A 25306-nucleotide genomic window follows, 5' to 3' on the forward strand; every position below is an offset into this window, starting at 1 on the left:
CTACATAAAAGTGACGAAAATTGTTAAACTGGCAAAATTTGGTCTTTTGGAAGATTTTTTTGTGTGCTACTACATAAAAGTCACAAAGTTCGTTAAACTTGAAAATTTTAATATTTTGGAAGATTTTCGTGTGCTATAATACAGGAAAGTCCAGAAGTTCGTTTAACTTTCAAATTTATGTCTTTTTGGATGATTTTCGTATGCAATACAACATAAAAGTCACGAAATTCGTTGAACTTGCATGTTTTTGTATTTTTGAAGATATTCGTGTGTTTTACTTCATAAAAGTCACGAAGTTCGTTAAACTTGCAAAAATTTGAATTTTGGAGGATTTTCGTGTTCTATATTACATGAAAGTCACGAAGTTTTTGTGTGCTATACTACATAAAAGTCACCAAGTTCTTTAAATTGTAAAATTTGATATTTTGGAAGATTTTTCGTGTGCTATACTACATAAAAGTCACGAAATTTATTAAATTTGCAATCTTTGGTATTTATGAAGATTTTCATTTGCTAGACTACATAAAGGTCACGAATTTCGTTAAACTTGCTAAATTTGGTATTTATGGAGATTTTCATGTGCTATACTACATAAAGGTCACGAATTTCGTTAAACTTGCAAAATTTGGTGTTTTGAAAAAATTTCGTGTGGTATGCTACATAGAAGTCACGAAATTCGTTAAATTTGCAATCTTTGGTATTTATGAAGATTTTCGTGTGCTATACTACATAAATGTCATGAAGATCGTTAAACTTGCAAATTTTGGTATTTTGGAATATTTTTGTGTGCTATCATACATGAAACTCACGAAGTTCATTAAACTTGTATATATTGGTATTTTGGATAAAATTTCGTGTGCTATACTACATAAATGTCACGAAGTTTGCTAAACTTGCATACACTGATATTTTAGAAGATTTTCGTCTGCTATATCCCATAACTTTCAAGAAGTTCTTATAACGCGAAAATTTTGCTATTTTGGAAGATTTTCGTGTGCTATATTACATTAAAGTCACAAAGTTCGTTAAACTTGCATACATTGGTATTTTGGAAGATTTTCGTATGCTATATACTACGTAAAAGTCACGAAGTTTGTTAAACTTGCAAAATTTGGTCTTTTGGAAGATTTTCGTTTGCTACACTACATAAAAGTCACGAAGTTTGTTAAACTTTTAAATTTTGGTATTTTGGAAGATTTTTGTGTGCTTATACTTCATAAAAGTCACGAAAATTGTTACACTTGCAAATTTGTGTATTTTCGAAGACTTTTGTGTGCAATAATACATAAAAGTTACGAAGTTTGTTACACTTGTATTCAGTGATATTTTGGAAGATTTTTGTGTGATATACTACATAAAAGTCACGAAATTTGTTTCACTTGCAAAATTTGGTCTCTTGGAAGATTTTCGTGTGCTATACTACATAAAAATCACGAAGTTCGTTAAACTTGCAAAGTTTGGTATTTTGGAAGATTTTCGTGTGCTATACTATATAAATGTCACGAAATTTGTTAAATTTGCAATACCTGGTATTTATAAATATTTTCATGTGCTATACTAATTAATGTAACGAAGTTTGTTAAACTTGCAAATTTTGGTATTTTTGAAGATATTCGTGTGCTATACTTCATAAAAGTCACGAAGTTCGTTAAACTTGCAAAAATTTGTATTTTGGAGGATTTTCGTGTTCTATATTACATAAAAGTCACGAAGTTCGTTAAACTTTCAAAAATTGGTCCTTTTGAAGATTTTCGTGTGCTATACTACATAAAAGTCACCAATTTCTTTAAATTGCAAAATTTGGTATTTTGGAAGATTTTTCGTGTGTTATACATAAAAGTCAAGAAATTTATTAAATTTACAATCTTTGGTATTTATGAAGATTTTCATGTGCTATACTTTATAAAAGTCACGAAGTCTGTTAAACTTGCAAAAGTTTGTATTTTGGAAGATTTTTGTGTGCAATACTACATAAAGGTCACGAAATTCTTTAAATTTGCAATCTTTGGTATTTATGAAGATTTTCATGTGCTAGGCTACATAAAGGTCACAAAGTTTGTTAAACTTGCAAAATTTGATTTTTATGGAGATTTTAATGTGCTATACAACATAAAGGTCACGAAGTTCGTTAAACTTGCAAAATTTAGTCTTTTGTAAGATTTTTTGTGTGCTATGTACTACAAAAAAGTCACGAAAATTGTTAAACTAGCAAAATTTGGTCTTTTGGAAGATTTTCGTGTGCTACTACATAAAAGTCACAAAGTTCGTTAAACTTGCAAATTTTAATATTTTGGAAGATTTTCGTGTGCTATAATGCAGGAAAGTCCAGAAGTTCGTTTAACTTTAAAAATTTGGTCTTTTTGGATTATTTTCGTATGCAATACTGCATAAAAGTCATGAAATTCGTTGAACTTGCATGTTTTGGTATTTTTGAAGATATTTGTGTGCTTTACTTCATAAAAGTCACGAAGTTCGTTAAACTTGCAAAAATTTGAATTTTGGAGGATTTTCGTGTTCTATATTACATAAAAGTCACGAAGTTTGTTAAACTTTCAAAAATTGGTCCTTTTGAAGATTTTTGTGTGCTATACTACATAAAGGTCAGGGGTTTCGTTAAATTTGCAAAATTTGGTGTTTTGGAAGATTTTCGTGTGATATACTACATAAATGTCATGAAGATCGTTAAAGTTGCAAATTTTGGTATTTTTGAATATTTTTGTGTGCTATCATACATAAAACTCACGAAGTTCATTAAACTTGCATACATTAGTATTTTGGAAAAAAATTCGTGTGCTATACTACATAAATGTCACGAAGTTTGCTAAACTTGCATACATTGGTATTTTGGAAGATTTTCGTCTGCTATATCCCATAAATGTCAAGAAGTTCTTATAACGGGAAAATTTTGGTATTTTGGAAGATTTTCGTGTGCTATATTACATTAAAGTCACAAAGTTCGTTAAACTTGCATACATTGGTATTTTGGAAGATTTTCGTGTACTATATACTACGTAAAAGTCACGAAGTTTGTTAAACTTGCAAAATTTGGTCTTTTGGAAGATTTTCGTTTGCTACACTACATAAAAGTCACGAAGTTTGTTAAACTTGCAAATTTTGGTATTTTGGAAGATTTTCGTGTGCTATACTACATAAAAGTCAGGAAGTTCAATTCGCTAAACTTGCAAAATTTAGTGTTTTGTAATATTTTTGTGTGCAATACTACATAAAAGTCACGAAGTTTGTTACACTTGTATACAGTGATATTTTGGAAGATTTTTGTGTGATATACTACATAAAAGTCACGAAATTTGTTTACCTTGAAAATTTGGTCTTTTGGAAGGTTTTCGTGTGCTACTACATAAAAGTCATAAAGTTCGTTAAACTTGCAAATTTTAATATTTTGGAAGATTTTCGTGGCTATATACTACATAAAAGTCACGAAGTTCGTTTAGCTTTCAAATTTTGGTCTTTTTGGATGGTGCTCGTGTGCAATACTGCATAAAAATCACGAAGTTCGTTAAACTTGCAAAGTTTGGTATTTTGGAAGATTTTCGTGTGCTATACTATATAAATGTCACGAAATTCGTTAAATTTGCAATACCTCGTATTTATGAAGATTTTCATGTGCTATACTAATTAATGTAACGACGTTCGTTAAACTTGCAAATTTTTGTATTTTTGAAGATATTCATGTGCTATACTTCATAAAAGTCACGAAGTTCGTTAAACTTGCAAAAATTTGTATTTTGGAGGATTTTCGTGTTCTATATTACATAAAAGTCACGAAGTTCATTATACTTTCAAAAATTGGTCCTTTTGAAGATTTTCGTGTGCTATACTACATAAAAGTCACCAAGTTCTTTAAATTGCGAAATTTGGTATTTTGGAAGATTTTTTGTGTGCTATACATCAAAGTCACAAAATATATTAAATTTGCAATCTTTGGTATTTATGAAGATTTTCATGTGCTATACTTTATAAAAGTCACGAAGTCTGTTAAACTTGCAAAATTTTATATTTTGGAAGATTTTCGTGTGCTATACTACATAAAAGTCACGAAATTCTTTAAATTTGCAATCTTTGGTATTTAAAAAGATTTTCATGTGCTAGGCTACATAAATGTCACGAAGTTTGTTAAACTTGCAAAATTTGGTATTTATGGAGATTTTCATGTGCTATACTACATAAAGGTCACGAAGTTCGTTAAACTTGCAAAATTTAGTATTTTGTAAGATTTTTTGTGTGCTATGTACTACATAAAAGTTACGAAAATTTTTAAACTGGCAAAATTTGGTCTTTTGGAAGATTTTCGTGTGCTACTACATAAAAGTCACAAAGTTCGTTAAACTTGCAAATTTTAATATCTTGGAAGATTTTCGTGTGCTAAAATACAGGAAAGTCCAGAAGTTCGTTTAACTTTCAAAATTTTGTCTTTTTGGATGATTTTCGTATGCAATACTGCATAAAAGTCACGAAATTCGTTGAACTTGCAAGTTTTTGTATTTTTGAAGATATTCGTGTGCTGAAATTTGTTATTTCCGGTTTTTATATATAGTCCCGTTGTTTCGATTTCGATTACCGGATGTCAAAATAGGTGTTTCTAAATTTAATTATAAAAACTATAAAAAAAATACCCATTGGCCTTAGGCGCCAAATGGTTTGACTAAAAGGGAAAAAAATACCCTAATGCGTCATTCCATTTGGCGCATTCACCTATACAATTAGGGCTAGCCAAATGGTTTGGGGCATGCACCCCTACAAAATACTTATGCGCCATTTCAGTTGGCGCATTCACCTATCTGGGGTCTCAAACCTAGACATTTTGATAAATATCCTGAAAACATGGTTTTTTTTTTGTTTTTTTTTAAACATGGTTATTTAAATTTTTCTGTGTGTTTATATGCTTATAGATAATAAACTCAATTATATGAAAACAAACGGTTTCATGATTAAATCGTATGTTTAACTTTAATGTGCCATTTTTGGAAAAGTTATGAATACATTGTCTTGATATGTTAATCATGCATATCCTTGTTTTGGATGTTAAAGTAGATTCAGTTCACCTGTTCTGATTAAGTTTGTAGGGAACATTACTATAACATATAAAGTAACCAAACAATAAATTCCAAATGTGTGCGGTAAATATTAATGTTAGTTCACCTGTTCTGATTAAGTTAATAGGAAACATTCTATAAATATAAATTAACCCAGCAATTACATCCAAATGCGTGTGGTAATGCTTACAAGGTTTTATATATACAAAGACTTGGCGGTGGTCATTGTGGTCATGTGTGATGGATCACTATTCTCTGCAGTTGGAAATTTGTCGTATTCCCACTGTGGTCCTCTCTATCAAGTTCAGCGTCAATCACCACTGAACCAACTAATATGTTTGTGGTCCTCTTTAATATCATAAATTTTGTCTTCAATTTTTTTAAAATATTTTTTTAAAGAATGATTTTCCTAAAATTTTTCATTTGGTGTTTAATATTAAAATTGTCGTTTAAACAATCGTTAATTTAGTTGTTAAGAAATAAACCGTCGCTAAAATCGTCATTAATTATATCTCTAAATTGAAATAATCATTGCTAAGTTATAGAAAGGACCGAAAGTATGAATGAAAATTTTTAGAAGGACTATTTTTAAAAGAAATAATATTTTAAAGAACTAAAAACAAAATTTAAAATATTTAAGAGAATTATAAATTTATTTAACCTATTATTTTATTTAATATTTTATAAGATAAACGTGAAAAAAGCTTTAAGTGGTTAAATGAGAAGTATTTGAATGTTATAACTTATATTTTAAGACAATAATTAAGAGCTAAAGAAAGTTTATTGATGCAAAAATCTAGATACCAATGAAGTATTTTTCATGGTTGTGTTAAAGCAAATAAGAAGGAGAAATAGTGTCTTTGAAGGTATTTGATTGTTAATACTCCATTACATCCATGCCTTAAAGGTTGATAATGAATATATTGCGTATTAAAGCATTGCAGCTAGATTATCCTTAAAAACGATATGTTATTGATTTTGGAAATTTCTTTGGCTACCTCCCAACCTTCTAGTCCACCTCTGGTGAAAAACCCAAACTACCCCTGACTTTGGAAATGCATTTCCGAAATGCAAGAAAAAGGTGTTTTCGGAGATGCATCTCCGAAAGCGCCTTTTTTTTGAAAAAATTGTCTTATTTCGGAAGTTCATTTCTGAAAACAGCATTTCGGAAGTTCATTTCTGAAATACTGCGCGTTTTGCAGATTAAGCAAAACAGCCCCCCTCCCCCAATTCATTTACCCTAATCTTCTTCCAAACTCAACCCCAAAGAGATTTTTCTGCAAACCACTTCCAAGCTACATCAAAGGCTCCATCTACTTGCTCTACTACATTCAAAAGTCCTCCAATCTATTCAATCGGTAAGCATTTTGATTTTAAGATCTATGATTAAAATTTATATTAGGGTGTTTACAAATAGCAAAAAATGTATTAGGTTAGGTTTGTATTGATATTTAGGATGTTTAGAATGTGTAGACATAGGTTTGATTTAGGATTTTGGGGTCTGCCATTGGAGGTTGCAGAGAACTTCTGCGCAGGGGTGTTTCGGAAGTTCATTTCCGAAAACACCTCCATTCCCAGTTTCGGAAATGAACTTCCGAATTGTATCAGAAGTGCAATTTTTTTTTGGTTTTTTCTGTTGTCTCGCATATTAATCGATTTCAACTGTTTACAGGAACATGTCAGGAAATCAACCAGCACGCATCAGACAGGGTAGAGAGACCCAGACTGCGTCGGCTAGACGCGAGCGGGCGGCGGCGCAGTTGGCGTCGACACAGGGACGGGGGCAGGGCCGGGGACGACGTGTGCGACTTCCCGTGGAGATGGGCGAGGGTACCTCCTCATCTGGATCTACGAGTAGGCTGGCTCGGGTATCTTCTTCCTGCCAGCGAGAGGAGGAGGAGGAGGTGGCAGTGCCATACCACGAGGCGGAGGGGGTACCGGATGTTGACCCTCCACCCGGGGAGGAGGATGAGCAGGAGGACAGCTACCCGGGAGGGCCCATTGACACTTTCGTGCTGATATCCTACCGCGACCACGTCGCTCGGCGGATCTGGGGGGAGAGGTATTTTTTATAATTTGCCCGACTACAATATTTAACCGTTTATAATTTAGACGTTTATTCAATATTTTATTAACCGTCTATTTAACCGTCTATTTAACCGGTCTATGTAACATACTTTTTTATTTGTTTTTTTGTAACAGGAGAGAGAGCCGTTGAAAATGGTGAACCACGCCCGGAAGATTTTCAGTCTGTTTAAACCGACTGCTGAGTGGTTTAACGACTCAGTGAGAGCTTCAGGGCTTAGTGGGCTCTGCATGACGGGGTATTCCACCATCAGCCACGGCATGCAGGGGGCCTTTGTGGAGCGCTGGCACAAGGAGACGTCTTCTTTCCACTTGCCGGTTGGGGAGATGACGATCACCTAGCATGACGTGCAGTGTCTTCTCCACCTGCCGATCAGGGGTCCGTTGTTGACCCACTCCCGGATCCAGAGGGTCGAAGCCAGTCAGTGGATGGCGCTCTATTTGGGCATGGAGCCCGAAGCTGCTGACTACGAGTGCATCACGACATCTGGGCCTCATATCCGGTTCACCACACTGAGCCGCTATTTCGAGCACCATCTGGACGCGGCGGCCGAGGCTGAGGAGGCGGGTGACGAGCTATTTACACAGTATCACCGTGGCTGCGTTGTCCGGTGCTGGTACATGCATGTGGTAGGCGCTGCAGTCTTTGTGGACAAGAGTGCAAGGTACGTCGATGTGACCTACCTCCGCTACTTCATCGACCTGACCACCGTTCACCAGTGGAACTGGGGGGCAGCTACTCTGGCATACCTATACTCGAAGCTGAATGAGGCCTCCAACTGGAGGACGAGGCAGTTGACCGGATCCTGCACACTACTCACGGTACGTTTCATTTTAATTGTTCCGTATTTATTTATGTTTCGTATTTGTGTTTCGTATTTACTTATGTTTCGTATTTAATTATGTTTCAGAGCTGGATCATCTCTTACTTCTCCCGGATCCACGGCTTTCACATTGATCCTCAGTACGTTGACGCCATGCCTAGGGCCGCCAGATACGTTCTCCAGAGGGGGAACAATGCGGTGGGACCATACCGTGGGTACCTGGACCGCACGATGCACGATGACGTCACCTGGAGGCCATTCAGCGACTACACTCAGGTTGTCCCCTTTGACAACATATCTCTATATTCTGGCTGGTTGGCATGCGGGACTACCATCATGGTCCGGTATCTCCCTAACTGGTGCATGCGGCAGTTCGGATTCATGCAGATGATATCCAGGTCACCCTTTGAGGCTGCTCCCTACACAGTGACCAGAGTGCAGCTCACTGCCATGTTTGAGGATTGGGAGCATCATGTGGTACCGGAGGAGTATCGTCGCATGCGGGTCACCCAGGACTGGCACAATATGGAGGGGTACGTCACATGGTTCTATCGGGTGTCACATCCTCTGCTGACACCCGACGCTCCCAGCGCTCCTAGGCCAGCACACGAGGAGATCCTGGAGAACCAGCAGGCTGAGGATGACCCCGCCATTGATCTGCTGCCGATCTGCCAGCGAATAGAGATGCTTGGGCGGGACGCATTGGATCGAGGTGTCGTTCATCAGGGCGGTCCAGAGGCAGTCGCCGTGATGGAGATGATCGTCACTGATGCGGGCCGTGCGGCGGCATACAGGCGGCAGAGGAGGGCCCAGGGTGAGAGGGTTAGGCATACCCAGTAGTGGTCGGGTTTATTTTTTTTTGTTTTCGGATTGTATCTTTTTGTACACTATTATTATTTGGATTTGGATCGGATCGGTTTGTATATATCACTATTCTTATCATATTAGTATATTAGTATTTTCTGTTTATATATCGCTTATTTTATTTGCCGTCTTTCTTTAATTAAAAATACGAGGTTGTTTCCAAAATCATAAAAAAAAACACAGTTTCTGCATAATTCGGAAGTTCATTTCCGAAACCCCCCAAAATTTGAAAAAAGGTGTTTTCGGAAGTTCATCTCCGAAAACACCCCCCATTTGGTGTTTTCGGAGATGAACTTCCGAAGTCTGAGAAAATTTTTAAAAAAAAATTACTTCGGAAGTTCATTTCCGAAGCAGGGGTAAACTGGGTTTTTCGCTGGGGGTGACCCCATAGGGAGGTGGGTAAAGAAAAATTCTTGATTTTTTAATAACAAACCTTAATGAAAACGACATATAAGAGCTGCACCTAACGATTACAAAAGGATGACACAAAAAGAAAAAAAAAGTTTAAGGGAAGGTGATAAATAAGGCTGCAAATATTTGGATAACAATTCGATGGTGTATATGGGGTGCAGTTATCGTGCATAGATAAAAATCTATGCACCGTGCATAGATTATTATGGACCCTTGGATCATTGTATCAAATTCTAGACATCAATTGTTATTACTCAATACTCAATACTCACCACTCAATACTCAATACTCAATACTCAATACTCAATACTCAATACTGGATTAAAAATATGATCCAATGGCTTATGTAGGCTTATGCACGGTGCATAAGGAAAATCCTTATGCATATTAGCCAAAGCCACGTATATGGAAGGGATTAAAAACATGATCCAATGGCTTATGTAGGCTTATGCACGGTGCATAAGAAAAATCCTTATGCATATTAGCCAAAGTCGTGTATATGGAAGGTGAGAAATGATTTTTTTTTTTTGGTTTATCACCACCGGTTTAGTCCAGCTCCCTCCCGATCGCAGTTGCGGGGGATCAAACCGTGGTTCTTTCTACCAAGTCCAGTGCCAATCACCCTAGACCAACTAACAATTGGTTGATATAATTTTCAACGGTACTAAATTAGACATTGAGAATTTATTCTACATGATAATTTGGTACTCTTAGTGGTGGCTTGCTTTAAGTTCTAAGGGAAACATTAAATATAATTTCTATGAGTGGTTTAAAATTCCTCTTTTATGTTTATGATTTTCTGTAAGCTAAAGTTGTGTAATGTTCCTTTTATGTAAGGGTGGGAGTACCCCTAGTACTCCTATTCTTTATACAAGAGTTGTTTATGGAAAAAAACACTTTTGATCTTCGCATTTTGACTAACTCATAAAATTTGTCCTGTCTTTTTCAAATCGAACAAAGTAGTTTCTATATTACCATTTTTTTTGCAATTTTATTCCTAACCTCCATTTTCCCCTCCAAAAACGCTGATGTATCGAATTTTTAACTGATGTGACCAAAAGAACACCTATGTGGCAATGCATATTTGGAAAATGTTATTTATTAATTCATGAAATTGATTTTTATAGAATGGCAGTAGAACCAAAACATTTTAACATTTTAGAAATTATACGATCCCATAGAACAAAAAATCTTCTTTTACCTTCCTTCCATCAAATCGATTTGACCATGGCAGAGAAGGGAAATGAAAAAGTTGGAGATGAAATGGCATGGTGGAACAAAAAGCAGAACCTGGAATATTGTTTCCCGTATGTAACAAGTCTTAGAAATTCAGGTTTTTTGGCTATTTTATTATTGACAAAATGTTGTGATTGTGATATGCACAGGCCAAGTGAGGACCAAGAGTTGAAGATACGTATTAACCATGATGGTAGATTTGTAACTTTCCCTATCAAATTGTATGTGGATAGTCTAGTCTATGAGATGGAAGACATTGTTGATGCTGATTTGTTGAACTATGAGGACATTAAAAATCTGGTCCATAATGTTGGATATACAAAGTTCAAGTGTTTGTGGTACCAACATCCAAAGCTATTATTTCAGCATGGACTTAAACCTCTAAACACTGATGGTTGCCTGTTGGAGTTTGTGGCAGATGCTAAAGGGTATAATGTAGTAGATATTTTTGTTAAACATGAAGTGGATATTCCAAATGTAGTTGAATTTAGTGATGAAGGTCTTTTGGATGACGAGGTTAGGAATGATGAAGCTGGAGCCAATTTTGGACCCAAATCTTATGTTGAAGAAGTTGTTATGGAGGATGTTAGAGGTGAGAAAGAAGATGTCAACAACGAGGGTGTTAGAAGTGATGGAGCACAACCTGATGAGGTGCGAACTAAAAAATTTATGGAGGACTCTGAGAGTGAAGGTACTGATGAGGTAAGAAATGACGACCAAGGTGCTGAAGGTCTTGATCTGGATGGTTATATTAGTGGAGAAGATGATGACTATGTTGCAACTGGAGGTGAAAGTGAAATTGAATATAACGTTGACCTTGATATAGCTGTTGATGGAGAAGAATGGGATTCGAGACATGAATTACCTATTGAGACATTTGCTGACAATAATCAAGAGGGTGGTAACATGAATGAAACACAAGCTTCACATGAAGAGTATAACCAAGATGAAAGTGATTTAAACACTCCAGTTGAAAGTGATGATGTAGTTGTTCACAAAAGGAAATTCCCTACTTTCAAAGTTTTTGAAAGTGGTGATCCTGTTAGGTTTGAGGTGGTTATGCAGTTTACTTCAAATGACCTTATAAAGGATGTTGTCAAGGATCATGCTATAGAAACAAGGACAAATTTATGGTTCAAGAAAAATGATGCAGTTAGGGTGGTTGTGAAATGTCTATAAGTGAGCTGGTGGATCTAGTTAAAAAGAACAAAGATCCTTGTCTCATATTAAAGTGAATTTGAAGAAAGCTTATGATTTAGTTAGATGGTGCTTCCTTGACTGTATGCTATCTATATTTGGTTTTAATGGTCGGTGTGTAACACCCCAAATCTACCCCGAAATAAGCAGGAAAATCAGAGTGCAAAAATCTTAAAAACAATTCAAGCATCATGAATCGAGGCGGCACATTTAATCGACTAATAACACATTCGCATATCATGCTCATCAACATAGATACATAACACATATAAAGGAGAGCAATAACCGATGCATTAATCATCAATGCCAAAAAGTAATCACATCGCAGCGGAAATCGAATATCAACAATGATCTAAGTCATAACATCATGGCAACATGGCGCAATATGTCTAAAAAGTCTCAGCATAACATAATGATGAAAGCCAACAAAAGGTAAACAACAAGAAACAAGACATAAGCAAATAATCCGACATCCCCCCTGAGTGCTACGTATCAGAGCATCGACACACCGATTCGGGCTATAAGGTACACGACTACTCCGCGTCATCACCTGCACGTTACCAACGGAGGGTAACATTCAAACAGAAGGGGTGAGATATCATTCACGATAAATAAATGTATGATAATATTCAAAGCGTAGTAAAGTTCATACATATATCACCACTTACCATCACATAACATATTACCAACATTTCGCAATTATGAATGCATTACATCACAATAATACTTCATCATCACGTCACAACAAACACATCTTCAAAGCAACATCAAATGCAATTCAAATATGACTCGACTAATGCAATTGTATGTGGTATCATTCGGAGTAAAACTCCAAACTTAAACAATTGCCATTAGGCCAACTTAAACATTTGCCATATAGGCCAACCTAAACATTTGCCACTTGGGCCAACTTAAACAATGCAATGGATGCAACCCAATGATGCACACCCTCAACCACACTCAACAACTCAATCAACTTAAACGACATAATCGACTTGAACAACTTAATCAAATTCGACGACATAATCGACATTGGAATCCAACAACAACAACATTAATATTATCATTCACGGAAATTCAAAACATCATCAATTAGTAACATACAAGTCGAGTAAAAGTTTCAAAACAATATCGAATGATTTTCAAATCATATACATTAGATAGACAATGATTAGAGATTCACGGGGGTTCAAACGACACTTAAAAAGGAGTTACGGATCAAAAGTTACACATAATTGAATTTTTCAAGATCTGCCTACAGTTCGCACCGCCACCCTACAGTCGCGCTGCAAAACACAAGTCAGTGGCCAACCTTTCCAAATGACTCAGTTCGCGCCGCCACCACATGTTCGCGCCGCGAACACAGGTCAGAAACGTTTTTCTTCACGAGTTCAGCATAACCCCCTTCTCGTCCCAACACCCAAATCCATGTTCCAGCTTAAAATTGCACACGAAATTCACATACATATCAAATATACAACTCATATGTACCACTAGATTCATCAAAACCTCATTAATCATGCAAATCTATGAATTTCACCCAAATCCCAAAAGTTAGGTTTTCACATTCTTTCCACCAAACATGCTATAATTCAAAACCCACACATAGAATCATGGTAAGAAGCATTATAACATATCATTTCCATCAATACATACAACATTACCCAATTGATTTCATTCAAAACCTAACATTTCTCAAGAAAATGGTTCAATACATATAACCCTTAAATCTCACCATGAACTATCATCATACATCCCTTTAGAATGAAAGAACCCCACCCTTACCTTAGGTTTTGGATTGAAGCCAATTCTATCTTCAACCTTGAGATTCTCCTGTTCTCTCCTCTCTTCTCTTCTTTTCACCAAAATCCCCAAATGAGCTTCTAACTTCTATGTCTCTACAACCCTAGTTTTGTGAAACTCATACTAACTTCCTAATTGCTATTGGGCTCTAATTAACATTCCCCACTTACTAATGCCAACTTAGGCCCAATAACTCTTCTAACTCATGTTATTTACTATAAAAAAAAACTCAATGAATAACACAAAGAGCATATAAGCAATAATTAACACATAATAATTAAACAAATCATATAGCACACAATTAAATAAAAAACTTAAATGAAAAACGGGCGTTACACGGTGGGGAGGTTAGATTCGTGCTTGTGTTTTCTCTGGTAACTTAGAATTTTTGGTTAATGGCATCCTTATCTTCCTTATATCTTTTCTAAAGACGCTTGTCAAGGTGTCGAAGAAGATTGTGAATATTCAAAGAAAGTTTCTTTGGGGTGGTGTTAAAAGGGATTCTAAGATCTCTTGGGTTAAATGGGATATAGTGTGTAAGCCTAAAAAGTTAGGCAGTCTAGGAATTTATGGCCTTATGAGGGTTAACCTGGCCTTGTTGGATAAATGGGGGTGGCGGTTGCTGTTAGGTGCTTCCCGTATTTGCCGTGACATCTTGATAATTAAATATGGAGATACAACGATACTTTCATCCATGGGAGGTAATGCTAGGTGTCTTCGGTCTGTGTCATCTTGGTGGAGAGGAATCTAGCTCCTTGGAACTAACTTAGATGATTCATCCAACTGTTTTCGTGATGGGATTCTTAAGAAAGTTAGATCGTGTGTGTTCTTACTTTTTTCTCCAATGACCCTTGGTTGGGGGTTACTCCTCTTAGTGTTAGATTCCCTAGGATTTTGTCTCTATATATAAGGAAAAATCTTGCTCTGTAGGAAAGGTTGATAGGTGAGAGGGTCAGACATGGGTATGACATCTCAAGTGTAGAAGATTCTACATATTTGAACATGAGCATGAATTGATTTTTGATCTTCTCTTGGTGATTAATGATTTTACCCCCTTCATATCAACTTGATAAGTTGTGGTGGTATCATTCTAAAGATGGTGTTTATATTCTATGTCATCTGTTTATAGCTTCTTTCTACCTCGAGAGATTCTTGGTGATTTGTAGGAAACTCCTACGAATCAAGCTCTTTTCTTCGTTTGGAGCAACTGGGTCCTCTCTAAAGTTTCTTTTTTCTCATTGAAACTTCTACATGATCATATTCTCACAAGAGAGAACTTACTTAAGAGGGGAGTTCCACTGGTGTTGGGGAGTATTTTATGTCCTTTTTGTTTGATGGGTACTGAGATGTCCTCTCATATTTTTGCAACTTGTGAGGTGGTGGCTTTAGTTTGGTATATGATTTTTAGATGGTTGAGGTGGGTTATGGTTTACTGAGAGATCCAGTGACCTTGTTTTAGTTGTTTTATCTCTCTAGTGAGTTGTCTAAGATTATGGGGATTGTCGTGATTTGGTAATGTTGTGATCTGGTCAATTTGAAAGTCGTGGAATGATATAGTATTCTCAAGTAAACTGAGAACTTCGTAAGACGTGGAAGATATGAGCATCTTCTTGTCTTGGAAATGATATCTTGGTAGGTCGATGTATAGCTTCCATTCTTTCTCGGAATGACTCAAGAGTCATATCTTACATTTGAGCCGATAACACCTGGAGTGTCTGCGATCTCCCTTTGATGTGTCCTTGGTGCTCCGTTGGTGATTGGTGTTAGCTTGTGTTAGTCTGTGGTTTGGGAGCTCTATCCTTACCTCTCTTTTTTTGACTTTGTGTTGTGAAGGGTTGATATTGCTTTGGTATGGTGGTTGATTTATATCTCGTGTTTGTTTTTACCTGTTTCACTACTTTTTTTTTCCTTGGGTCCAACATCATCTGGTAATTCTATAGGCCTTTAGGGATATTTTATATTATCTAATATATTTTCTTTTAAAAAAATACAATTGAAATCTCTTTTCTTATGTTTATTTGAGTCTTTTATATTCTCCTTTAAGCCTATCTTAGGTCATGACATATTTAGCAACAATAGGGCAAACACAATTTTCTCTTTTATGATAATGCGCTAGTGTTTCATATTTATTTTTAGCTACTTCAAGTAGTTGTTGTATTAGTTTAGAGGTTTAGTTTTATTATATCTTGTAGTATTTTATCTCCACTTCATTTTTCCTTTGTTTTTCTATCAATCTTTATTCTAATTAATTATTTTTAAAGACTATTTTAAATGCATTTTTATTCTCTATTTTTATTAAAATTAAACTTTAATTCAACAATTTCTAAAATTAAGTTTTTGGTCACTTTGTTTTACAACCTTAAGAATTTTTTTGCTTCCACCAATTTTGATCAAATGGCATAGCCTCCAACACTCATTTCTCTTATTTGAATTTTGATTAAATATGGCATATACTCTTAAGAAACCCTCATCCACATTATGGTATTTGTTGTAAAAGCATACAAGTTAAGCATATAATAATAGTGAAACAATTCAACAAGATAAAGGAAATCACCAAATTCTTCTTTATTATAAGTAAAAGCATCACAAATGATACAAAGTGCACTCCAACCCTTACCCTTTATTCCATTACATAATCACACCCACATAATTGACAAAGGCTAGACTAAATACATTTGAGAGAAAACAACAAACTAGAAGAATCACTCATTTTTGTAGCAATATCCACTTGTTTATTCAACAAATGGCCGGCCTCGTTTTTCCATCGATTTCTTTTTCAAACGCAACACCTTCTCAATGTAGAGAAACTCAGCCAACCTTCAAAAAAAATATAATTAGTCTTTATATTTATTTAGGAGATGACAAATAACAAATCATGCATTTTTGTAAAGATTAGTTTCTAAAAAAAAGCATGAAAAAAATGATATATTATTATGTTAAAAGTGCACGAACCTTTTAAGAGCCTCATCATTTGTACCCTCACTTGGCTTTTCATGTGGTACAAAAGAAGTTACATTCAAAGTCTTAACAGTTTGTACCAACAAGTCCTCTCCTGCCTTTACAAGTTTTTCCAAACTTTCTTTGCTAGTATCATCAAAACCTATGGATGGATCCAAGTTATACTCCTGCATATTATAAACATGTACTCAAATATCGTAAAAAAGAATATCTAAAACATTTAGTTATAAGGCCGTCTTTGAGGACGTGTAAGACAAGTTATCCCACATGGCCTCAAATTTGTCAGAGTTAACCTGTAGTTAAATAATCGTTTATAATAGTTAAACTGTGATTAGATAAGACTTCTGTTTAGTTTTTCATGATTAAATTATAATTAATCTATACAGAGCCTCCAAAAAATTGAGACGGCCGGCTCTGTATATATATATAGTTTTTTTAATCAAATACATCAACTTTTTGTATACCTCGACTCGAAGGTAGTAATTCTCAGAAGAAGGGATGTCAGGGAACACGGATGCGAGGTGATATTCATTTATGTCTGCAGCAGCAGTAGCAAGACCTAAAACTCCAAGGGGTATCCACTGAACAGCTGATAAGAAATATGCATATCTAGCCTCAACACCTGGTGGCACCAATCTTCCACATCCTAATGACAACAACACGATTTTGAGAGGCTGGTTCGAATTAACACGAACAAAATCAGGATTCTTCGCATTCAATTGTTGTGCCACTTCACTCAATGCAACCAATGCCTGATTATAGAAATATTTTAGCATGTGAGAAAGTTCATAGAATATTACATCCACAATTAGTTATTAATCTCTTACTAATTATTAATTAACTTACCGGATTTCCAGCAGCTACACCTCCATCGATCAAATTGAACTCAGCACCATCATTTTCAAAGTGATAGGGTGGCAATAGAGTTGGTGCGGCTGAAGTTCCAATGGATATATCTGATAATTTTGCATCGAGGCTTGGAACTTCATCCACCTGAATCAACAAAACCGATTTATAAGGTGAAGATTGTCTTTAAGTTACGTATTATCCAATATGAAAACCCTTTTAACACTCCTCGAAAATTATTATTATTATTATATGATTACCTTGAAGTTTGAGAAAATAACTGGGTGGACTTTCAAGATATCGAAAGCTGGAATTACAAGATTGGTCAATGTATCATGCAATCTTGATTCTTGCAATATCTCACGTGCTTTATCATGTAAGAACTTCCCACCATACTTGGGACGAGGAGAAGTTTGATTCCAACCACTACAAAAATCATAAACTTCATTTAAAACAAATATTTAAGTGTACTCCTCTTAAAGTCTCAGGTTCGAATCGTGTTAGGTGCAATCATTTTTCTGTGTAGGATCACTCCAGAGTTTTGTTGTAGTCTTAAATGACTCTTTTAGTGGAATAATATCAAGTTTAAAAAAATAACAATATTTACACAAATTAAATTCTTAAGAAATATTACATAGCAGAAGTTTGGTTGAATATTGAAGGACCAAAATCCAAATAGAATTTTAAGATTTCTGCAGCAGTTGATGCAGGACGAGAAGGGTCATCTGAGTTAGGAGCAGCAAGCATAGCAGCAATGAGTCCTCCGGTGCTAGTCCCAGCAATCACATCAAAATAATCTGCAACCGCTGCTTTTTCGTCATTCGACACAACCTGATCAAACCAAATCAAAATGTTAATACAATTTAGGGTTTATAAGATTTATATGAAATAAGTAGGGCATTGACCTGAAGAATTTTTTCCAAGCGTGCAAGAACAACAGAAGGAATGATCCCCTTAATGCCACCACCATCAATGCTTAGAATGGTTATTGTATTTCCATAGGAAGGAGGTGGTAGCTTTGTATTCAATCCACCAATCACTTGACTAGCAAAAACACACACAAGGAAAAGGATATAATTTGCCATTATATATTAATAATGCTTCAAAAGAGAATACAATTTGAAGAACTTGCATTTTTACTTCCAAATATGAAGTGTATTTATAAGCATACATCTGAATAGAATAGGATCATCTGAATCTGAATGATATTTAAATATACCATGTGTTTCATTTTGTTGATAAATAACAGTGTGCATGTACTATATTATATAGCACGATGATTTATCATAAAAACTAGTAAGGTTTGCACGTTTTTTAAGCGAAATAATCAATATCACGGCTGACTTAAATCTTTAGTAGGATTGATTACTCTAAGGTGTCAAAATTCACCGTTGGATTTAAATCTAATATCATATAAATCATGTCCATAAAATTTAATATCAATTGGAAATTATTTGATATGTTAAAGAGAAGGATCAAAATTAACGGTTTTGTTAAAGTTTTGTAAGACGTTGGTTTTTATGAATTTTGTTGACATATCAAATGATTCTTTATTAATGTTAAATTTTATGGACATGATCTATATGATGTTAACTTTCAATCCAACGATAGATTTTGTTATACGGATATACGGTAAAGAGTTATCGGATGTGTCATGTTACTAATTTTGACACCTTTATATCATTTGATCTTGTCTTTTATATATATATATATATATATATATATATATATATATATATATATATATATATATATATATATATATATATATATATATATATATATAGGTGTTTTTCCCTGTCATATAGGCGAGCTTTGAAAAAAAACTGTAAAACAAAATCAAGATTTCATCCTGCAATTTCAAAAAAATTGGATTTGGAACTTCATTAAATCAGCAAAAATGGTGACATGGCATATACATGTTGTATTATTTTAGTCTTTCTCATTTAAATTATTTATACACGTGGATTTTACCATAGGTTAATCACAAAATTAGATTACTTCTTTGAATTTCATTAACCTCAATTCCATTTCTGCATCGACTCTTCATCAGTTCTATTCTAGACAGGCCAAAAGGCTAGGCATTGCCCAATCCGCTCCTGCTCCCAAGACGACCCAATCACCTAAGAGCAAATGCCCTGCTCCCCACTGGCTAATCGAGCAACCCCGATTCGTTAAGCCCTTATGTCGACTAGGAAAACCTCTATGCCCGACTAACGGTTAGTTTTGGGCAGCCTCCCAGGATTCCTTAACATGCTCCGAGAATCCCGGCAGTCACACGTTTTGGGCCTAAATCCACGATCCATCCTAAAACATGGACCAATGGCCAAGCGTTGGGGGACAATATAAAAACTCTTTCATTTGAGGGTCACGTAACTCAATTTCAAACCCTTGAAACACTCTCACGTATATGTGCTCCTACTCACTTGCTCGTCGGAGTGCCTTGTAGGTACACCCCTCCTCTTCTTCATCAGCATCGTCAATACGTCTTTGGTCCACTTCCTGATTTCGCTCACCCTCCGAATCAAGTTCCATTTCTTCGCATCTCTAAAAAATAACCCTAGAACATCTGCTACATCTCCATCTACAAACAGGCTCATGTAATCTCGTTCAAGGTTAAAGGAGACATTTTCGACATTGTCGTACTTTACATGTAACATAGGTGGCGTTTGTGTTCGTTCAAGACTATTAAAGCTGGGAAGGTAAGCATTGCATTTGTTACGTTTATTTGTAGTGGTCTCATGCTTTGGCAGTGGTGCCCTTTCAGCAATTTTTAAGTACCTCAGTCAAACATTTAGGTTTCCGCCAAGGGGGTAAGTTGCTGAGTTATTTGAGTTGAGTTTGATTAGGGTTAGATTTTTACCCGTTGATTATGTGTTTAATTGCAGGAATGGGGTTATTCAATGTAATTTTTCATCATGGTGGTAGTTTTGTCCACGACAAGTTCATGTTTTATAGGAGTGGGAATAATTAAATAATCGGGCCGTTACAGACTGAGCCTACAAAGTCACATCACTCTTCAACTTGCCTGCAGCTCTTTCAGCCATTAGTTGTTCATGAGATTCAAGTGTCCCTTGAAGCTTTTCTTTTGTCAACTTCGACAAATCCTTTGACTCTTCTATGGCTACCACAACGTGGTCTAACTTAAGGGTCAAAGACCTCAAGATCTTTGAAACAACAACTCTTGTTGTTAACGCATCTCCACATATCTTGATTTAATTCACTATTTTCGTAACCCTAGTGAAGAAATCAGTTATGATTTTGCTATCTTCCATCTGAAGCAATTCATACATTCTTTTATGAGTTTGTAACCTCACCTCTTTCACCTTCTTTGCGCCTCCAAAAGTCTTCTCAAGAATCTCGCAAGCTTCTTTTGCATATTCTAAATCACTAACCTTTTCAAAGTTATTTGGACTCAGACATTGATGAATTATAAAGAGTGATTTATAACTCTTCTTCTCCGATTCTATGTGTTCTACTTCTTCTGAAGTGTCTTCTCCAAGCGCTTCTACTCCATCCTTTACAATATCCCAAAGACCTTGACACCTAAACAAAACCTTCGTCTGTTTGCACCCATTCTCATAGTTATCTACTTTCAGAATAAGAAGGCTTTATGGATAATTCCCGTTCCCATAATTCACCGCCATCATGATTTCTTCTTCTTCCCTTGGACTGATCAACAGGAGCTCTGATACCAGATGTTAGAAATCCACCAAAAACCTATGATGAATTTCTACCAATCTTGATGAACAAGATTGATATCACCACACAATAACGATGAACAATATAAAAGAAAGAAAGAAAGAAAGAAAGAAAAGAAGACAATGATTATCTGTAGAGTTTCTCTCTGTCCACAAACTCTGAAAATTCTCTTATTCACTTGCCACTGTAAATTCTGTGAATACAAGTTAATTGATTTTATTACAAAAATAGGGGTTACTCCCTCTATTTATATATTTATGTTAGCTTGCTCTCTAAGCCAATGTCCAAAACTATAAAAATCCAAAATACTATCTTAGGTCATGGCATATTTAGCAACAATACGGATAAAACAATTTTCTCTTTTATGATAATGTGCGAGTATTTCATATTTATTTTTGGCAATTTCTTTATAGACTCCCAAGGGGTGAGGACCCCTGCTGGAAACTCCAAAATACCCCTTTATTTCGGAGATGCATCTTCGAATTCACCCATTTCACATTTTCAATTATTTCGGAGATGCATCTCCGAAAACACCCATTTTTGAGTGTTTTCGGAAATGTATCTCCGAAAACAAAAACCCTCCATAACCATGGCTTCTTCTTTGAAACAAAAACCCATTTTTTTTCTTTTTCTGTTATCTTCTCTATGTTATTCAATAAATCAATTATTCCATATTTACAAAAACTTATAAGTGTGTCCGAAATTTTATGCGTCTTGAATCTTTCATGTTTGATGACTAAATGCATATTAAATATACTTAGTTCTTGAGCTATCGAATCTAGACCATCGATGGGTAGAGTAGCAAATGAATGAAGTTAGGCTTAAGCAATCTATACCAGGTGGTACATTTTTAAAAAGAGTATTGTTGTAAATATCAAAAACTTATGAAAAAGAACTCAGCAAGCCTTGTTGAAGTAAAACCAAAAAGATTATTTTCCAGATTTACAAAGATGAATGATTGTGATGATATTTCGGAAGTGCATTTCCGAAATATCTTAAGGGGGTTATTTCGGAAATGCATCTCCGAATGCACTTTTTTTCTATAAAAAAATGGTTTTTTTTTCGAAAGTGCACATCCGAAATCGTTTTTTTTATAGAAAAAAATGCTTTCGAAGATGCACTTTCGAAATATAAGAGTATTTTGAGATTCTCACCACGGTCCCTAAGAAAACAGGGGAGTCTATAAAGAAATTGTCTTATTTTTAGCTACATCAGTTGTTGTATTAGTTTAGAGGTTTAGTTTTATTATATCTTGTAGTATTTTATCTCCACTTCATTTTTCTTTTTTTTTTTCTATCAATCTTTATTCTAATTAATTATTTTTAAAGACTATTTTAAATGCATTTTTATTCTCTATTTTTATTAAAATTAAACTTTAATTCAACAATTTCTAAAATTAAGTTTTTGGTCACTTTGTTTTACAACCTTAAGAATTTTTTTGCTTCCACCAATTTTGATCAAATGGCATAGCCTCCAACACTCATTTCTCTTATTTGAATTTTGATTAAATATGGCATATACTCTTAAGAAACCCTCATCCACATTATGGTATTTGTTGTAAAAGCATACAAGTTAAGCATATAATAATAGTGAAACAATTCAACAAGATAAAGGAAATCACCAAATTCTTCTTTATTATAAGTAAAAGCATCACAAATGATACAAAGTGCACTCCAACCCTTACCCTTTATTCCATTACATAATCACACACACATAATTGACAAAGGCTAGACTAAATACATTTGAGAGAAAATAACAAACTAGAAGAATCACTCATTTTTGTAGCAATATCCACTTGTTTATTCAACAAATGGCCGGCCTCGTTTTTCCATCGATTTCTTTTTCAAACGCAACACCTTCTCAATGTACAAAAACTCAGCCAACCTTCAAAAAAATATATAATTAGTCTTTATATTTATTTAGGAGATGACAAATAACAAATCATGCATTTTTATAGAGATTAATTTCTAAAAAAAGCATGAAAAAAATGATATATTATTGTGTTAAGAGTGCACAAACCTTTTAAGAGCCTCATCATTTGTACCCTCACTTGGCTTTTCATGTGGTACAAAAGAAGTTACATCCAAAGTCTTAACAGTTTGTAGTAACAAGTCTTCTCCTGCCTTTACAAGTTTTTCCAAGCTTTCTTTGCTAGTATCATCAAAACCTATGGATGGATCCAAGTTATACTCCTGCATATTATAAACATATACTCGTATACTCAAATATCGTACAAAAAGAATATCTAAAGCATTTAGTTATAAGACCGTCTTTAAGGGCGTGCAAGACAAGTTATCGCACATGGCTTCAAATTTGTCACAGTTAACCAGTAGTTAAATAATTGTTTATAATAGTTAAACTGTGATTAGATAAGGCCTTTGTTTGATTTTTCATGATTAAATTATAATTAATCTATACAGAGCCTCCAAAAAAATTGAGACGGCCGGCTCTGTATATATATAGTTTTTTTAATCAAATACATCATCTTTTCGTATACCTCGACTCGAAGGTAGTAATTCTCAGAAGAAGGGATGTCAGGAAACACGGATGCGAGGTGATATTCATTTAGGTCTGCAGCAGCAGTAGCAAGACCTAAAACTCCAAGGGGTATCCACTGAACAGCTGATAAGAAATATGCATATCTAGCCTCAACACCTGGTGGCACCAATCTTCCACATCCTAATGACAACAACACGATTTTGAGAGGCTCGTTCGAATTCACACGAATGAAATCGGGATTCTTCGCATTCAATTGTTGTGCCACTTCACTCAATGCAACCAATGCCTGAATATACAATATTTTAGCATGTGAGAAAGTTCATAGAATATTACATCCACAATTAGTTATTAATCTCGTTTTAATTATTAATTAGCTTACCGGATTTCCAGCAGCTACACCTCCATCGATCAAATTGAATTCAGCACCATCATTTTCAAAGTGATAGGGTGGCAGTAGAGTTGGTGCGGCTGAAGTTCCAATGGATATATCTGATAATTTTGCATCGAGGCTTGGAACTTCATCCACCTGAATCAACAAAACCGATTTGTAAGGTGAAGATTCTTTAAATCACGTATTATCCAATATGAAAACCCTTTTAACACTCCTTGATAATTATTATTATTATTATATAATTACCTTGAAGTTTGAGAAAATAACTGGGTGGACTTTCAAGATATCGAAAGCTGGAATTACGAGATTGGTCAATGTATCATGCAATCTTGATTCTTGCAATATCTCACGTGCTTTATCATGTAAGAACTTCCCATCATACTTGGGACGAGGAGAAGTTTGATTCCAACCACTACAAATATCAAAGGATAGACTGATTAATAAACTTTACTTAAAAACAAATAATTGAACGTATTCATTTTTTGTGTTGGATCAGTCCATCTAGAGTTTTGTTCTTGTTTTAAATGATCCTCTTAGTCGAAGGTGGGTTGAATATCAAGTTTTAAAAAATAACAATATTTAAACAAATTAAATTCTTAAGAAATATTACATAGCAGAAGTTTGGTTGAATATAGAAGGACCAAAATCCAAATAGAATTTTAAGATTTCTGCAGCAGTGGATGCAGGACGAGAAGGGTCATTTGAGTTAGGAGCAGCAAGCATAGCAGCAATGAGTCCTCCAGTGCTAGTCCCTGCTATCACATCAAAATAATCTGCAACCGCTGCTTTTTCATCATTTGACACAACCTGAAACCAAATCAAAATGTTAATACAATTTAGGGTTTATAAGTTTCATTTTAAATAAGTAGGGCATTGACCTGAAGAATTTTTTCCAAGCGTGCAAGAACAACAGATGGAATGATCCCCTTAATGCCACCACCATCAATGCTTAGAATGGTTATTGTGTTTCCATAGGAAGGAGGTGGTAGCTTTGTATTCAATCCACCAATCACTTGACTAGCAAAAACACACACAAGGAAAAGGATATAATTTGCCATTATATATTAATAATGCTTCAAAAGAGAACACAATTTGAAGAACTTGCATTTTTACTTCCAAATATGAAGTGTATTTATAGGCATATATCTGAGTAGAATAGGATCATCTGAATCTGAATGATATTTAAATATACCATGTGTTTCATTTTGTTGATAAATAACAGTGTGCATGTACTATATTATATAGCACGATGATTTATCATAAAAACTAGTAAGGTTTGCACGTTTTTTAAGCAAAATAATCAATCTCATGGCTGACTTAAATCTTTAGTAGGATTGATTACTCTAAGCTGTCAAAATTCACCATTGGATTTAAATCTAACATCATATAAATCATGTCCATAAAATTTAACATCAATTGGAAATTATTTGATATGT

General features: G+C 34.9%; 1 protein-coding gene across 1 annotated transcript; it reads right to left on the minus strand.

Annotated features, from left to right (window-relative positions):
• Positions 1–16206: 16206 nt before the first annotated feature.
• Positions 16207–24928, minus strand: LOC131619810 (patatin-like protein 6). The gene is made up of 13 exons (XM_058890867.1): positions 24749–24928; positions 24481–24677; positions 24117–24282; positions 23859–24005; positions 23478–23765; positions 23000–23172; positions 18184–18322; positions 17913–18109; positions 17539–17704; positions 17279–17425; positions 16897–17184; positions 16427–16599; positions 16207–16291 (listed from the first exon to the last, which is right to left on the minus strand). Exons 1-13 carry the CDS (start codon positions 24926–24928, stop codon positions 16207–16209), a joined length of 2346 nt encoding a protein of 781 aa, XP_058746850.1.
• Between the last annotated feature and the right edge of the window lie 378 nt (positions 24929–25306).

Source organism: Vicia villosa, linkage group LG7 (assembly GCF_029867415.1).
Source record: "Vicia villosa cultivar HV-30 ecotype Madison, WI linkage group LG7, Vvil1.0, whole genome shotgun sequence".
Lineage (NCBI taxonomy): Eukaryota > Viridiplantae > Streptophyta > Magnoliopsida > Fabales > Fabaceae > Vicia > Vicia villosa.